At 47.8% G+C, this 17,903-nt stretch overlaps 1 protein-coding gene across 1 annotated transcript in view; it reads left to right on the top strand.

Moving 5' to 3' along the window:
- Positions 1 to 13,772, top strand: part of LOC119454267 (fatty acid synthase-like) — a 68,772-nt gene extending 55,000 nt beyond the window's left edge. Inside the window, 6 exon segments of the mRNA XM_049668304.1 lie at positions 3,022 to 3,141; positions 4,551 to 4,906; positions 7,660 to 8,013; positions 10,370 to 10,613; positions 12,005 to 12,241; positions 13,326 to 13,772. Coding sequence (XP_049524261.1) covers positions 3,022 to 3,141; positions 4,551 to 4,906; positions 7,660 to 8,013; positions 10,370 to 10,613; positions 12,005 to 12,241; positions 13,326 to 13,546 — 1,532 coding nt within the window. The 3' untranslated portion in view covers positions 13,547 to 13,772.
- Positions 13,773 to 17,903: the final 4,131 nt, after the last annotated feature.

Consider the following 17,903-nt stretch of genomic DNA (forward strand, 5'->3'; position numbering starts at 1 on the left):
GAGGTGCTGCCGACGCCATCCGCGCTTACCGCAGTAGCGCCGAACGCTCGCGGTGTCCGTGATTGCAGCAGGCGCCTCTGACGGCGGCTCGGCCGAGCTCCCACCAGCTGCGCGCTACTGCGTATGCGCAGTGACGTCACCCCGGCGTATCGTCTGCTGTGGGCCTCCCCCACACTGTAGCTTTCGCCCCCCTTCTCCTGTGTGTGCTCAGACTGCAATTGCCTCGCGAGGCGTTCCCCGATTCCACGGTCCGCGAGGAAATGCTTATACACTTCGTATAACTTAGCATCACTTGGCATTACTTCGTATAGCCAGGACCAGCTAGGAACCGATCAGCTCCGCTGTGTCTTTAGCCTTGCGCCACTAGTGCAAGCTACCCCGATTTCTTTAGAACCAGTGTAGATTAAATGAAAAAAAACGGTCTGTTTATTAAATTTCAAGCAGTATCAAGATATCAGTCCTCAAACGTTCCAAAGCATACGAAGGCACGCCACTTGCTTTGTCCCACAGTGCGCAAATAAAAATGTATTTGGGGAAATGAAACGCAGGGTGCCAGTGTACTCGGCGCACGCTTGCGGGACGGCTGCCTCGGATCCTGTGCTAGTCTCCGGCATGACGCATTTTATAGATCGATGGAGTATGCTAGGACAGAGGTCATTAAAACCTCCGGCCATAACGTGTACGACGATACCATTCGCGCATGTTTGTGTCACGGGGCGCGCAAGGCTTGTTGCTATCCGAAGCATTAAAGCCACAACTCCTGAAGGTAAACTTCAACTAGATACATCTGCGAGCGATTCGTCAGAAAAAAAAATGGGAGACGCTTAAGCTTCGCCTCTAAGAGTAGAACGCGAAAGCATTCAATGATCCCTGACTGCTTCTCACGCTTCTTGGCAACTGCAGCTTATGTAACCGTAATGTTTACTGGAAAACGCTGGCGGCGAACGCTATGCACAAAGGCGAGCTTTCTGGGTCTTTTTCTTTTCCCCTCCCGGCCGGCCGACACCACCGTTGCCGCTGTTGCCGCGCTATGATTGGTAGACAGCACAGGGCGCACGCCGCTCTGTGATTGGTAGAAACGCGGCACGCGCCGCGCTGGGATTGCTAACGATTTTCGGTCACGCTCAACGCCGTTGGCGCCATGCTCACCAAGGTACACTGGTAGCGAAGCTTCCATAGAAGCCCACATGTCAAGAAAATGGCGGCTCATTGAAACCGTCGCCATCTACGTATCGAGGGTACAACTAACAAGCAAAAAATTAAAAATTAAAAGTGACGTCACAGCCGGAAATTGCAGTAATGTCAAGATCTTATGCTGCTTGGCGCGAATGTTTGAATATCTTAAGCGTCCGGCATTTCGACCGCTACGCCAGCATTTATTTTTCTCTTGAGGCTGAGGCGAGCTTGTGACTCGCCTCAGCTGAAGCGCCAGCGTGCCATAAACTATAGGAGTGGCGTATGTTTTGATGTTAACATAATTAGGCTGTCCTTGACAGCAATTGCTCCAGTAGGTTCCTTAGGAATGTTAGCGAATAGTATGGAAATAAATGACAGTGCCACGGGGGTTTCAAAAGCAGCTTCACTTTTATTGGTCTAGAATAATGCAACAATATAATTGACTAAACAAAACATGTTGCAGTGGATGGAAAGTACTATGGCCAGCATACAGTCGTAATGTATAGCAACATATGTGAAACCTTTTCACAGAATAATTCGCAATTCCGTGTGACACCATGTATTCGTATCCAACAGTTATCAGACAAGACAACATTGCCGCACATTATCATTTAGAAAACATTCCACTTACTAATTTTGCTGCCCGCCAGACACTCAGAGCCTGTGCTTGCCCCCCCCCCCCCCCCCCCCTCAATCGTGAGCCACTAACTCATTTCTCTGGCGATCGATAGGTTTTGGCATGCCTTTCTTCCAAGTTGCGCGACCTATTTAAAATGATGTACCTTGGTGCTCACCGCGTAACGGGGCCCTTCAAGCATTCGCTTTAATATATTAAGCTGTGGCTAAAGGTAGGTCGGACCTATCTCTTCGACTATTTTACAGGTACGTTAGACGAATACGGCGTTGGTTTGTGGGAATACGTCCGACGTATCTGGTTAGTTTCGGCTACCTTAAGCTACCTCGGGCATAAGCACGCGGAAGAGCTAACTACATGCTTCCCTCGCGTCAGCGCTTATTCTGTGTGTTGCGGTGGAGCGCTCATGATTGATCGCAGATCGGCGGGCTCAACACTACTACAACAACTGTGCATCTCCTTCCATGGCGTTCATGCGCGCTTTCACAGAAAGAAACGCATTCCATCCGATGCGTCTCGACCCGACGCTATGACATGTGCTTCGCGCAAACGGAGCAATAGAAGGCACAATTACCGATATGCTTGAGCGACTGCTGGAACTTCGTCCCTGTTGCAGAAGTTGTTCGCTTATGTAGCAAGTATGAACATGTCGAAGTCGAAACTACGATCACAAAAAAAATATCACCGACGATTACCATACTCCCTAAAGCAAAATTTCAGCGCAGCTCTATACGAGTTTTCATTTCGCGATCGGACAATCTGGCTCGGACAATCTGTCTCGTGCGGCACGTTGCAAACGTAGCGGAATGCGGCGCGACTGCCTCGCTAATCGGGAGATCGCGAGAGGCGGCGCGTGGGTGACGCGTGGGCGCGATTCGCGGCAGCCGCCGTAGACACTCCCAGACGACGCGCGCTACTCTGGCGCCATCTCGTAGCCATCGTCGCCGTAGTGCGCGTCTTAAGTGGCACTGCGCTTTTCTTTTCACGCTTTCGCCATACCCTCCTCCTGCGCTTTCCTCCTCACACTCCACTCCCTCTCGCCGCTTTTTTTTCATCCCCCGCTGCGCTCCGCGTTCGCTCATCATCCGCTGCGCTCGTTCACTCGGTTATGCCGACGCTCGCCGCCGCTAACGGGCGCGTAAGAGCTGCGCTCTAAAATAGCAGTTGTACCAACTGGTCCAACTTGCTGCACTTCTTTCTTCTTCACGCAGGTTCTGCGGAGAAGCGCGAGTTTCTCAAGCGCCGTTTCCCGCAGCTCGAAGATCGACACTTCGCCAGCTCGCGTGACCTCTCGTTCGAGGAGCACATACTGGGCGAGACCAAGGGCAGGGGTGAGTAGTGGCTTGCAAAAATGCCTTGCCGCGCCGTCACTCTGCTTCTGGCGTTTGTGTTATTCGTTTGTCGCGAATGAATCAACTGAAAAGCCACTCACGGCCAGAAATACGGGACATGAGGCGCGCGGGATGCCTAGCGCCCTCTTTCGGTGAGACTCCGCTTGACGCTGCGCAATCGATGGGGGAACCGCAGTTGACACAACTGCAACGAAATTTCACTTTCACTAAATGTTATAAATGAGCAGTGAGTACCACTAGGGCAATCGTGCCAAAGCCGCGGGGCTGGTAATTGCATAGCTTTCTTGTTGACAGGCTTTGAGCGGCATCCCAGCTGACGACGCGAGCACTTGTGGTGGTTGTCTCTATGCACACCGCCTCCAAGATTTTTCAGCGAGCCGCGGGCATCCGCCGACGCTGCCTTATCTCGAAGGCCATGCCGAGAAGCCGGGAGCTCTAGGTCGTGCGTCACTTCCTGAGAGTGGTAATGGCAGCGCTTTCTCACTTTCGGCTTCATATTAAAAACGGCTATTTTCCGAGCTTTTGTTACGTTTACGCTCATCCTTCAAACGTCAAATTTTGCGCGGGGCTCCTCCTATACTTGCACTATCTTAAACTAGGTTCGTTGCGCGGTGCAATGCTTTCTTGCAGTTGGCCTTTTAAAAACAAAACTAGTTTTATTACCACAGAAATCTAACTTGTCTAAGAAGTTACCAAGTGGGTCTTCTTTTTTTTAACATATCTCTCAAATTCTTATTAACAACTGTGTTTTATGCGGACATTGAATTTTTTTCTGCGGTTCCCATTCAGTTACGCAGCGTCGAGCGGACGCCCACCAACGAAAGGCGCTAGGTGTATCTCCTATGTCCCGCATTTCGGGGTATGAGTGCAAATGCACAGTGGCAAGAGGTTTCTCAGAAAGCTGAAAAACCAGCCCAGTCATCTCGCTGAACCCACCTTTTTGTCTGCTGTGCCTTTGGTGACAACACCACTCCCCTCTTCCGGGGCAAACAAGAAATGCTACCAATGCAAATTGTGCATCGTAGGAGCTAGAGCGCGAAACCTTATAAATTACGTAAGGCCGATCGGCTAATTTTGCATGTAATTTATGTATTGCCTGATTACAGTGATAGTTGCATCACTATAGTAATTAGCAGACCTTCACTCTAAACTAATCCGTTACCAGTGCCAGTACGCATTTACACCGTTTACGGCTCAATACACTTTGATATATAACGGTCCCTGAACTGACTTGGGCTTTGAACGAACAGTTGCAAAACCATGTTTAGTTAAACTCTATGAATCAATTGCAAGCTCACGCGTTTATTACGCTTCGCTCGAATGATCGCGACCTCCCTCGAGGTTCAGAAGCAAAATAATGGTGTGCGATTGACGCCTTTCCTCCGAAGGCGTTGACCTTGTCCTCAACTCGCTGGCCGAAGAGAAGCTCCAGGCGAGCGTGCGTTGCCTGGCAGACCGCGGCCGCTTTCTGGAGATCGGGTTGTTCGACCTGTCCAAGAACTCGCCCTTGGGCATGTCCGTGTTCATCCGGAATGTCGCTTTCCACGGCATCATGATGAACAGGCTCATGGGCAACGAGCACTACTTAGCCGCTGACAAGCGCCGGGTCGTCGAACTGGTTCGCGACGGCATCGCTTCCGGAGTCGTTCGGCCGCTGGACACCACGCTGTTCACGCGCGACAAGGCCGAGGAAGCGTTCCGGTTCATGGCTTCTGGGAAACACATTGGAAAAGTTGTGATACAGGTGAGTTACTCTTGATTAGCGCTTACTATACAGTAGCTCATGAATTCGGGATTCGATTTCAAGATCCAAGAGCTTCACCCAAGAAGCCACCAAAAACTGGTCTGGCATAGCTTTAAAGGCGGTATATTCTTGTTTCCCGATGGATTTGCTGACCACTATGCGTATGCGAGTCAGCCTCTAGAGTCTGTAAAGGAGTACGTTTATCTAGGTCAATTACTCACAGGGGGCCCTGATCATGAGAAGGAAATTTACAGAAGAATAAAATTAGGGTGGAATACATACGGCAGGCTTTACCAAATCCTGACTGGGAGCTTACCACTGTCGTTGAAAAGAAAAGTGTACAATCATTGCATTATACCGGTGCTAACATATGGGGCAGAAACTTGAAGGTTAACAAAGAAGCTCGAGAACAAGTTAAGGACCGCACAAAGAGCGATGGAACGAAAAATGTTAGGACTAACGTTAACAGACAGGAAGAGAGCGGTGTGGATCAGAGAACAAACGGGGATAGCCGATATTCTAGTTGACATTAAGTGGAAGAAATGGAGCTGGGCAGGCCATGTAATGCGTAGGATGGATAACCGGTGGACCATTAGTATTACAGAATGGATACCAAGAAAAGGGAAGCGCAGTCGAGGACGGCAGAAAACTAGGTGGGGTGGTGAAGTTAGGAAATTTGCAGGCGCAAATTGGAATCCGCTAGCGTAAGACAGGGGTAATTGGAGATCACAGGGAGAGGCCTTCGTCCTGCTGTGGACATATATATAGGCTGATGATGATGATGATGATGATGATGATGATGATGATGATGATGATGATGCGTAAAATTGTTATGTGCACAACTATCAGACAGGATTGCGTTACCTCATTGTTACCTTGCCTTGCGTGATATAATGTATTTATCTCTATAGACAAGATAACGACACGTATTCACTGCAAGTAATATAGTGTCGTTATTACAAATTATTCTTAGCGCAGCAGTGGCCTAGTGGTAGCGCATCTGCCTCGTATACGCGGGGGCACTGGGCTCGTATCCCGAAGTCGTCGAAAACACCGCTTTTTTTCGATGGGTAGATGTGTCACTCGGCCTGGTGATCTCGGCTACTTGTGGGGGTTCGCATCTTGAAAGGGGGCCCTATGGAGCTTTCTAGGTGTTGTCACTGGGCGCCCTGTCCAACCAAACACGGGCGTGGCACAGAGCATCCGACGCGGCTTCCGGCGGCAGACTCTAGCTGCCGCCGGGTACCTACAGGTAAAATAGGTACAAGGGCGCTCCCAACTTGGTGCTCGCCGGTTAGGGGGCCTTAACGCCTGGAAACGGGGTCTGGGCCACTCATATGGCGACAATTTCCCATGTGGCGTCCCAAAGCAGCTGTTAGGTGGGGTTGGGTTTGGGTTGGGTTTGGGTTGGGGAGGAACATTATTTTCCAAGCGTTCGGGCCCCATAAGATCGTCTGCAAGTATAATATTGTCTTCATTACAAATTGTCGTTGGACTCGAGGGACTGTTTCGATTTATTTTATAAGGTTTCCGAACACTTTCTGTACTTCTGTGTAGTGTATTACTGCTTCAATTTTTTTTTTTTTTTTTTTTTTTTGCTGTAGTGGGAAGTCAAGCTGTTCACATTACTTCGTCCAACCTAACCCTCGTCCCTATGATGTAAATAAAGGCATTATTATAAAAGGCCCAGGAGTTGTGATGGCGAATGAGTGCACGCGCAAAAAAAATACGCGTGTAACGCTTAACTAGCCAGTTAAGTTGACGCCGTACGCAGGCCATTCATGTCGGGACGTGTCGTCGGCTTGCTTGTAACCTGGTTCACATTCTCGAACATAATTATTCTGCATATTAGTTTATATTTATTTACGTTTGCCTCAAACTGTCTCAATGCGGGACATCACAAGAGGGATGGGCATTTTTGAAGGCCAACTAGGTCGCGATTGTTGCGAATCGGCAAGAAGGGTTTTTCTGCTTCTTCTTTCTGGGGTTTTAAGGCAGCAAAGTCAGTCGCAGTGGCGATGGAAGCGGGAAGATCATTCCAGTCTAGCGCAGTCTGCAGAAAAAGAAGACAAGCAAGACCGCTTGTACGTGCGTGGTACAGGCTCGTGATGGGTAGGCGAGTTTACTTGGCTGGTCCTGACGATGCGCGCCCAGCTATACGATGCGTTTTCTCACGTATAAAGATGGGTGTTGTGTTGTTGCTACAGGCAGTGTTAACCACAAAACTGCCTACCACTGGCCCGCCAGTTTACAGTCGTGTAAAATAAAAATGCGCAAAATAAGTTTGGCTGACTCAACTGTGGTGGACGTGCACGTAATGTGAAGCGTTCTATAGGTCTAAACGTAGCTTGCGAATTTATTTCGTCATGTAAAAAGGCACAATATGTCGCAGTTTTGCCTCAAATGTGAAGCATTGATAGCGATAGCAAATTATTGCACAACTAAGCGAACTTTTATCGGCCGTATAAATTACAGTAAGCATTCCATTACTAATTTAATTAACAAGCATGGTGCCACGCGCGCACAGGCAAACAGGCACATATCACACTCGAGTACCGCGAACCCACAGCCTACGGCGTGCTGGATGTCATAGAATTTTATCGTAGTTGGACTTATCGCACTTGGATACGGAACCTCGTGGTGACGCCGGCGACGACGGCGGGAATTTGCCCGGAGTGTCTATATTGCAATTGATAACGCAATAATAAAGTAAAACTGAATCAAATCGATAAGCGTTGCGAATGTGTGACCAGATCCGACCGGAGGAGAGCCACCGCCACGCCGCGCCAGCGTCACCGCTCGCTGTGGAGGCCATCCCGCGCGCCTGCTTCTACGAGCACAAGTCGTACGTGATCGCCGGTGGCCTGGGTGGCTTCGGCCTGGAGCTCGCCGACTGGATGGTGACTCGCGGATGCCGCAAGCTCCTGCTCACCTCCCGCTCAGGGCTGAGGACCGGATACCAGAAGCTGTGCCTGCACCGATGGCGTGCCGTCGGCGCCGAGGTGCTCGTGAGAAACGCCGATGTCGCGACCGACGAAGGAGCTCGAGCCGTGATCGAGGAAGCCGCGTCCATGGGACCCGTCGGCGGGATCTTCAACCTCGCGATGGTGAGTAACCTTGCTCGGCATACGTTATTCGGCCCAAGCCTAAACTATACGTTGGTTGATACATAGCAGGATACGTGGCGGAAGCTATGCGCAAATAGCCCGGTATTAGACGTCGTTTCGCAATGCAGTAGTTTTTACAGCGGAGCTGTATATTTCTACCCATAGATTTCTACCCTCCCATAGATTTTCCGATTCCGTGCCTCAAAACTCCCGTGCCCTCTATGAGGAGGCAAAGCAAACCAGTAAGGCATGTGCTGACACCTGGCGTAGGGAGAGGAAAGCTAGGAAACGGGCGGCAAGTAGCAGCGAAGATCGTGCCCGGGAGGCTGCCCTTAAGTAGCGAACTGCCAAACTACGCGTACGCGTGCGGGACGCGCGAAAGCTCACGACTCTCGCGCCTCACGCATGCGCAGATGGTGCAGAACAATCTCTCCTGCTTCATCTGCGCATGCGTGAGGCGCGTGGGTGCGAGCACCTCACGTGTAGTTTGGCCTTTTAGATGAATTCCGCGAAGCGGAGGACGCGGCGAAGCGACACAGGTACCACGCCAGTAAATTGCACGAGCACAAGAGTGCGTATGCGAAATTTCAAAGGGAGTTTCTGGACAGACATTTCTGATTCGGTTGTGCGGTTTGCGGCAGACTGTGGTTCGATAACAATTTGATGGTGATTGGTAACGTTCGAGATGTCGCGAAACGTGAGCGTGATGCGGTTTTTACAGCTATCCCAGCTCCACACTTATAGCCAGCTGCTCGGTTTGGCTGCGCCGAGGGAGCGCTAAGAGTCGCAGCGCACATCCATCATTAGGTGTGACAGGTGGTTACTAACAAGCCACCTGCTGCATTTCCGCGCTTGCGCAAAGAACCGAATAGGCAGTTAGTATGTTGCGTGCGCTGGTATTGGGAGACCGCGTGAAGTGCGTACTGCCAAAGAACAGCTCCGCTGGTAGCCCACATTCACAGACTGGAATGGCTGTGATTTTTTTTATCTGTGACCCTCCCTACTGTGATGTCAATTTCCTATATACCAAATTGTGGACAAAAGGTTACGTCAAATTTAGGATTATTTGTGCAGCTGTGTGCTTTCAATATGCGATGTACCATGCTATCGGTCGCAAGCTGAGCGCTGTGGCTCCTGGTCGCCATTTCCACTCGCGCGTTAGTAAATAGATTTAGATCTGCTACGCCCTCCACGTAATAATAACGGCATATTTTTCCGAAGCAAAGGGATAAGACATAATGCCACATGGAATTACATGACTCATACCTGTATCCTTGTTTAATATGTGACGCACGAGCTTTTTTTTTTTTTTTTTGTCGCGAATGCTAGTAGCGAGAGAAGTGTCTTTATTATATAGACTTCGTAGCTGGTACATCTACTGTGAATGAAAGGCTGTGACCAATGCGTGATACACGTCATGGCTCCAGACGCGCTGTGCTTGTGTTATGTAAAACGCTTTTACGATCGTATACTTTAAGGCGTACCTGCCAACCTAGGAACTCCGAAATTCGTAAAATCGCGCGAACACGACACCGCGAGAGGCGAGTCAGAAATACAGTTGCGCTTTATTAACGATGATTTACGTTAGACGCGACGCAAGCGCAGCCACTATCTTCACTCGGCAAATGCAGTCGAACTTCTTTATAACCAACTGCTTGAGGCCTCCTAAATAATTCGTTATACAGATTACTTCGTTGTAAAGCACGCGCACCACACAGCTCACCATAGCAACTTCCCAGAATAATTTCTTCGTTATACAAGTCATTTCGTTGCGTAGGAGTTCGTTGTAGAGGTGCTCGACTACATATTCACAAGTAGCGCGCATCAACGTATACACAAGTAAAATAGCTAGCGCAAGTTTCCCTAGTACTCAAGTTAAATAACCGTTCTCACATCACAGTGACTTATTCAGCGACTTTGGTGTTGCTGATTTCGCTTGTTTAAGGAACTTATCTGTATAAACTTGCTCGAAGCATGTGCTTCTCTTGCGTTCATTCATCCTCAGAACACTTCCAGCGAAAGGTTCGCGGACCAACGAGTGGACATCATTCGCGAACAGAACTTATTTTTCGTAAAACTTATTTTTCGTAAATTGGAAAAAAGAGCCCAAATCCGCCCATTTAACGAAACATTCTGGAACGTTGGCAGGTATCCTTCAGGTCATGCGCTGACTCTGCGTAAGGCATCATTTGTGTAGATTTGCAAATTTGCCTCAGGTTCTTAGCACGTTATCAGAGCCTATGTAATGTCTTATCGTTCAGTCTAAGCGGTTTATTTCGCCGAATGAGCGCGTAGCTATTTGCTCCGCGTGTGATCTTTGAGACCAGAATAAATGCGTTTCACCATTTGCCTGCAGGTGCTTCGCGACGCTCTCATCGAAAACCAAACTGTCGAGGCGTACGAAGCCGTGTGCAAGCCGAAGGTGACCGGCACGCAGCTCCTTGACCAGGCATCGCGACAGCTGTGCCCGCAGCTCGACCACTTCGTCGTCTTCTCGTCCGTGGCTTGCGGACGCGGCAACGTCGGTCAGACGAACTACGGCTACGCCAACTCCGTCATGGAGCGAATCTGCGAGCGCCGCGTCGCAGACGGACTTCCCGGTGAGCACCAGCACAGTGATTTTGCTCACGGGCTAGGCGTCACGCTGTGCTTCACTGACACGTGCACTGTACTCATGGGGCTACGTTTACGCATGGCCATGCGTAAGCGTATTCCGACACGTCACGATCCTTTAAGGGTCCATCACCAGGCCGCATTGGATGATGATGATTTATTGGCATCCCATTTGAAACAGAGCGGTGACAAATAGTCACCCAACCTGCTTGTGGTTATCAGGCATGCTATGCAGGGGGATAATTTTTAAGTTTTACGAAATTTTAAAAAATTGTCTGTCGCAGATAATAGGTAGTATTCTAGTCCTTGAGTCGGATTATTCGGAGAATGGGACATCACTTGCACGAGAATTTGAAACAACTATTAAACTAATTAGCAAACATTCACTAATTACCTTCCGAACTAATTACTTTACGGCACATGCTGCAACTTACGAATTGTAGCCGGGGAGTATGCAAGGTGTGTCCACTTGGAATGAATTTCCAGGATGACGCCAGTTTGGAGATATGCGCCATCAAACTCGCCGTAAAAGTGCACTGTTATTCCGCTTACTTTTTTCAACGAAACGCTCTTTTATGCATTGAATCACAAAAGTAACTGGAACGCCCATGTATTTCGTCCCACATTTAGGAAAATAATATCTCGAAACTGGTGTCATCCTAGAAATTAATTCCAAGTGGATACTAACTGCAAGCTCAACGGGTACAATTAGTAATTTGTAATTTAGGCCGTAAAATATTTAATAAATGAATCAGTGAATTCTTGTTAATTAGCTGAATATGTGTTTTGATTTCTCGTGCAAGTAATGTCCGCCTCTTCGAATAATCCAGCTCAAGGATAAGAATTATGTTATCTGCTACAGGCGATTACGTATATATATATATATATATATATATATATATATATTGTGGGAACCGATTAAGCACGGTGAATACACTAAAAGAAAAGGAGAAGACCATATATATATATATATATATATATATATATATAAATACACATTTTCTCTACTCGTGTATCTTAGCGCTGTTTTGAATTTAGGATATACTTGTACAGTTTTACGCGCAAAAACAACGATTTGTTCATGAGGCTAGCCATAGTGGGAGCCTCCGGGTTGATCTTGACCACCTGGGGTTGTTTAACGTTTAACCCAATGCACGGTACGCGGAAGTTCTTGCATTTCGTCCCCATCGAAATGCGGCCGCCTTGGCCGGGATTTGATCCGGCGACCCCGTGCTTAACAGCGCAACACCATAGCCTCTAAACCACCATGTTGGGTAGCTCTGTCTTGTCAAGTATCTTCTGGCTTATTTCATTCCCGTTCGCGCTTCAGTCTGTGGTGATCGTTTACATCACGTCTCAATTTCCCTTATCGTTACAGGGTTGGCCATTCAGTGGGGCAGTGTTGGCGACGTCGGAGCATTCAGCGAGATCCTGGGCGACGACGTGGTTCTCAGTGGCGCCGTGCCGCAGGACATCAGGTCTTGCATGGCGGTGATGGACCAGTTCCTGGGCCAGAGACACCCGGTAGTCTCCAGCTTGGTGAGGGCCGACCAGCCCCGCAAATCGGACGGCGGGGAAGCGCAGGACCTCTTGCTTTCTGTCGCTCGCATACTCGGTAAGTCGGCGGTAAAATTTCAGAGCCTCAAATGCAGTGGTCAACGGTGGTCGAGACAAGGGAACTCTCTGAGACCAATGTTGTTGTGAAGCGGACTTGTCGTCGCTTTCACGAAGACAGGTCCCCCTCGTCGAAACCTTGGCTTCAGACACATTTCTTGCTCGAGCACTGCTGATCACTCTAAGTGCCCATCTTCCAGAGAACCTCGGCCTTGTTCGGAAAACCACGCAGTGATGTCATGATTTTGGCGATAGCAAATCTAAGTGCTCCCTTCCTCGTTATCTAACTCGGATGGAGGAAGTCTTTCTCCTGAGAATTCACTCTAATGCGGCTGCTCCGTAACCTTGGCCTGGGGTCTTATAGATACGTAAACGGCGCAGAAAAAAGAAGACAGAAACAGGAGTAAAAAAAACATTTAGAACACGCACACAGGCATACACGTGTCTTTGCTCCTCGCCTTTGACGTACCTATTAGAGTGATGAACCAACTAGCCGGGGTGAATCTTTTGATTCGGCCTGGGGCGCAACACCTGAAAACCCTCTGAAGTTTCCAAGCTGTAGCGCTCCTCCTCTGCAGCGGATGCGTCCCATCTGCTGTGAAGAGAGAAAGTGCTTAGAGGTGCCGGGATACGGACAGACCGGCCTATAGATACAAACAGTTAATTATGGACGACATGTTTGACAGGCCATTTTTGCAGCTTCTTCACGAAGAAGCACTGCACGCATGTGTTTAACCATAATACGTTGCATGGCAAATCGCAGCGCCAAAAAAAAAAAGTGTGCGTTCAATTCATATCAGCCTTGTTGGCATATAGGTGCCCACTCTACATGTATATTAACCCTTCTTGTAGTGGGTGACATGGGAAGACGCGAACTTTAAACGACGGTCATTTCCCTGATGGGCACATTCTTAGTCGGATAAAACTCAGCCAAACGAACAAAACGTTCTATTGCAGATAAGCGTTCAATAACTTCATTTTTTACCTAGAACAATATCTGACTTGTTCACGGCAAGTTCTGCGCGATACCGTCAATTATTCAAAGTCGCATCCCTCTGCCTTTGTCGCCACGCATGTTCCCGAAGGCATCAAGGATACGTCGAGCCTGAACCCGAACATCAGCCTCGGCGAGCTCGGTATCGACTCCCTGATGAGCGTCGAGGTGAAGCAGACCTTGGAGCGGGACTACGACCTCACGCTGTCAATGCAAGAGATTCGGCAACTCACCATTGCCCGCATTCGGGATATTAGTGAAGGCAGCAAAGGCGAATCATCCGCGTGTGAATCAGCTGGTGCGGCAGAATGAAGATTTAGTGAGCAGCACTACTGCCGCACTTCGTCCGTACCCTAAATTAACAAATGGGATCGGGTGATGCCTTCTTGCTGAAACAAAAACGTGCACCGACACAGGAAACTATGTATTCTTTTCACTCTTTCTGGTGTATTCAATGTGGGAGCGGCCCACAGTCTTGCCCCTATAAAAACGGGGTGAAGATTCTTCCGGACCTCAATAAATTTTACTACCTACCTACCTACTCTTTCTGACTCAAATTGCTTTAACGAAGTGAAAAGTTTCTATTCATGTGCATCTGAACAACAAAAATCGCGCAAAGTATTTAAAGCGCTCCCACTGGAGTTTTGGCAGTCAAGCGAAGGTTAGTCTCATTAACTGCGAAAGGTTCAATGTGCTGTAAGCAGCATATGGTTCTTCAGAGTTCAGATTTCACAGTCATAATGGCGTGAAATATGGCCACAGAATATACTAAGGCCATTTTTATGCCACCCAAAGCAGTTTATATGCATTAGATAGCAGGCTCCAAAAATAGACTGCAGAGGCCGAACCTCCCCTCTTGCAAAAACCAGCGTCTTCCAGTGCCTCCCAGTGTGAAACCAGCTCGTTTTTTTATACTGAATCGCACTGGGGACGCTGGCACTCACTGGGAGTCACTGGGACACTGGTGCGATCGCTGGATAAGAGCTGGGTCACACACTGGACAACATGCTGGTTTCATGGTTTCACACGAGACGGTCTTTTGAGGGATCGCCAGACGTTTATGCGCAGGTGCGAGTACAAGCGGGAGCGAGAAAGAAAATCTGGGGGCTTTTGCTCCTTGAATATCTGACTTTGCCAAGGTACTACGGCCAAAAATTTCCTTTGCTCGTTTTGTATGCGTTTGTCCCTAGGCTAGCCAGCATGTGCGTTTGCGTTGATGGCGCTGTCCACAAATTTTGCTCTTATGCTCGTAGGATGTTGCTGGCGTAGTGGAATGACATGGACGATTGTTGTCGATTGGTCCGTGGCCTCCGGTGGAAGCGAGTACGATAACATATCGTGTTCCCCTGTCACACTAGTATTTTCTGTCCTCGTCAATTTTTACAAGCGTCCAACGCTCGGAGAGCGCTCAGTTGCGCTTTATTAGCAGTTATTTAAACTTCAAACTGCTACTAATTCATAGCGTGGCGTCTGTTTTTAACGTTTATAGTGTCCTCGTCCTACAAACTAACCTAATTGGCGTGCTCAGCCAATTATTCAAAGGATTTAGCGAGTTTTGAAGGCGTCGATTAACGTCATATTAAGCGAAAGGAGAATTTCTTCAGACGGATCCCACATGTGGGCACGTATTTTTGTAGCTGTGCAATAGTATAGCTGTAGATAGCGGGGCATCAGCTAGCACAGGCAGCATACGCTAACAAGACGTGCCATATACTGCATGATGACTTCTTGCATATCATACCCGCTCGCATCTATAGACTGTGTGCGCCAGGGCCCTCGTGAGTTGGCACGCGCATAAGCTGCAACTTTGATGCGACAGCACTTGATTGCTCTTTTGCCATGTCTGTCCGTCCGTGCAGTCCCTTAGGCTGACGACGACCGCTGTGGTCATTGAGCTTCATTTATCGTAGTCGGGGTCGTCATCCCCATCTCCAAACCACTACTATATAAAACACTCGTGCGTTCTAAACTCAAGTACGCTTCACCCATGTGGGACCCGTACACTAGCTCATTAACACAGACCTTAGAATCGGTTCAAAACCACTCAGCTAGGTTTATCCTCTCTAACTACTATCGCTTAGCCAGCGCTTCTCGCATGAAGCAAAAGCTTGACCTACCGCTCCTTTCTACTAGACGTCGAATTTCCCGCTTATGCCTGTTTCTTAAAATATGAAACAGGCATATTTGTTTCATATTTTCCGAGCCATTTGTCATGCCGTATTGATCACCGAATGAAGGTTGGGGTGCCTCAGTGTAAAAGCAATGCATACCTCGAAGCCTTCATCCCGAAAACAAGTCAAGACTGGAATCGCCTTCCCGACTCCATCATCACTATCACAGGTCACGATGTGTTCAAGTCGGCTACCTGTGATCACGTGCTGTCTCATTAGCCTTTTATTTTTCTTATTCTATTGCCACTCCTGTCTGTAATGCCTGTACGGCCTTGAGAGTAAATAAATGAAATAAAAAGTGAAATTGCCTTAGCACAAAGAAAGGAAATGGTAGGCGACTCGAATCATTTACCCCTCGCACCTCGGCCTTGGTGTGCTGTAATCAGTGATTTCTAATTAATCCTAATTATTCCAGACACTTCAGTAGCTCAACTTGTAACTAAACTTAGGTAACTCTGATATAATATCTTTAATGAAACCCATGAATTTTGTATTGTGCTTTTTTTCTATTTTTTCTGATTTATTTGAAATTTCGTCCTCCGTAATCAGTGATTTCTACGCAACTTGTAACTAAACTTATGCTCTGATATCAATCATATCAGGTGTTCATTCTTAAGTTCTATGGAATTTTTAGAAATCGCTTGTGACAGGTAGCATAATTCTTATCGTTGAGCGGGGTTATTCGTAGAGGCGGACATTAGTAGCACGAGAAATCGAAACACATATTCAACTAATTCATTCATTAACTTCTTAGTTAATTACTTTACAACACATATTGCAATTTACGAATTGTAGCCGGTGAGCTTGTCAGGCGTATCCACTTGAAATGAAATGCCTTCCTTTTATAAATTCCATTTTGCACCATTTACACAGTGACAGCGCTGAACAATTACTGCAATCTTTTGCACTTCACACAGATCTGAGAGCGGTGGCTTCTGTGCATTTATCTTGGAAGCCCGAACGTGCAATACTGTAGCCTATGGAAATTATATTATGTGCACCGCATAAAAATTGCTTTTGACAGGATGACGGTATACTACTGTGCAATTCTCCGCTGTGATACTCTTGAAAACAGTATGGGTGGCACGAAGAAGGAAGGGTGTGCACATGACAATGATGATGATCAGCCTCAAGCATGCCACATACCCACAATGGAGGATACACCAAAAAGACCTGTACATTTGCAGATTATGGCCCTTCTAAAGATGGTACTAAGGTGTCTGTGTTGCTGCAGGTTCTACATTGCTTATGCACAGTCGCCAACTTTCACTAAGAAAAGTGGTGTTTTTCGCCTTTATTGACTGTCTCCTGGAATATGGAGCCCAGTCATCTACTGAAGGTCATCGACCGAATTTTTTGCTCTGTTTGCTGCACATTTCTTATACAAGACGGTGCTGTTGGATGCCTGGCTTTGTCATAGAGGCAAGATTCCCCAGCATTCGTCATATTTGCCGGCACTTCTGAAGCTAGCGCTGAAGTGTATCTCTTGCTGCGGTATCTCTTGCTGCGGGTGAGGTAGTACTTGTATGCTCTGCTTTAGCTACCACCAACTTCATGTATGCAATTTATTGCTTTGATGGTACCCTTATGTGAACATAGGCCTGTCATAAATATGCGCAGCATGGACATGTGCTGCTTCTCACATTTTCGTACGGACTACAAACTACACATGCTACAGCACAGTCTTCCTTCAGTTCTAAATAAATGCAAATGCAGTACATGTCAAAACCTCAATTGTGAGCACTTTTTATGAAAATGCTGAAATAGTTGTTTGATGTATTTGGCTTATATTTGTATTTGTTTCTTGTGCTTTGGTTTCATCTAGTTTTTGCTTTATTTATTTTTTTACTGATGCTTACTCTGTTAGCAGCGCATTTACCTTACTATATCGGCTTCTGTTTGCATGCGCTTCTTGCTTGGTTGCTGTACCTGCCTTGTAACGGCCACCTGGGCCTTTTTCAGGCTGTCTATGCAGCTTTTAGCCCAGGTAGCCATCCAGTACTATCTGGTGAATAAAATGAATTAAATGAATTATGGGGTTTTACGTGCCAAAACCACGATCTGATTAAGAGCCACGATGTAGTGGGGGACTCCGGAATAATTTGGACCACCTGGGGTTCTTTAACGTGCACCTTAATCTAAGTACACGGGTGCTTTCGCATTTCGCCCCAATCGAAATGCGGCCGCCGTGGCCGGGATTCAATCCCGCGACCTCGTGCTCAGCAGCCCAACACCATAGCCACTGAGCAACCACGGCGGGTAAAATGAATTAAAGTGTGCGCTATGGTGAACTCTGAGTGTGCTCATTGCCAACAGTGCCTTCCTTCAGATAGCAGATACATAGTACCTATGCATTGCTTTGGTTGGTATCACCTGGGGCATGAAAGCTTTGGCATGACTTAACATTTAGTGTGTTGAGGAGGGGTGGTGGTGAACAAAAGTGAGAAGTGGTGCTGCAAGTCATGTCGAACAGCAACGTGCTCTCTGCAAGATGCACA

This window comes from Dermacentor silvarum, chromosome 5, assembly GCF_013339745.2.
Source record: "Dermacentor silvarum isolate Dsil-2018 chromosome 5, BIME_Dsil_1.4, whole genome shotgun sequence".
Lineage (NCBI taxonomy): Eukaryota > Metazoa > Arthropoda > Arachnida > Ixodida > Ixodidae > Dermacentor > Dermacentor silvarum.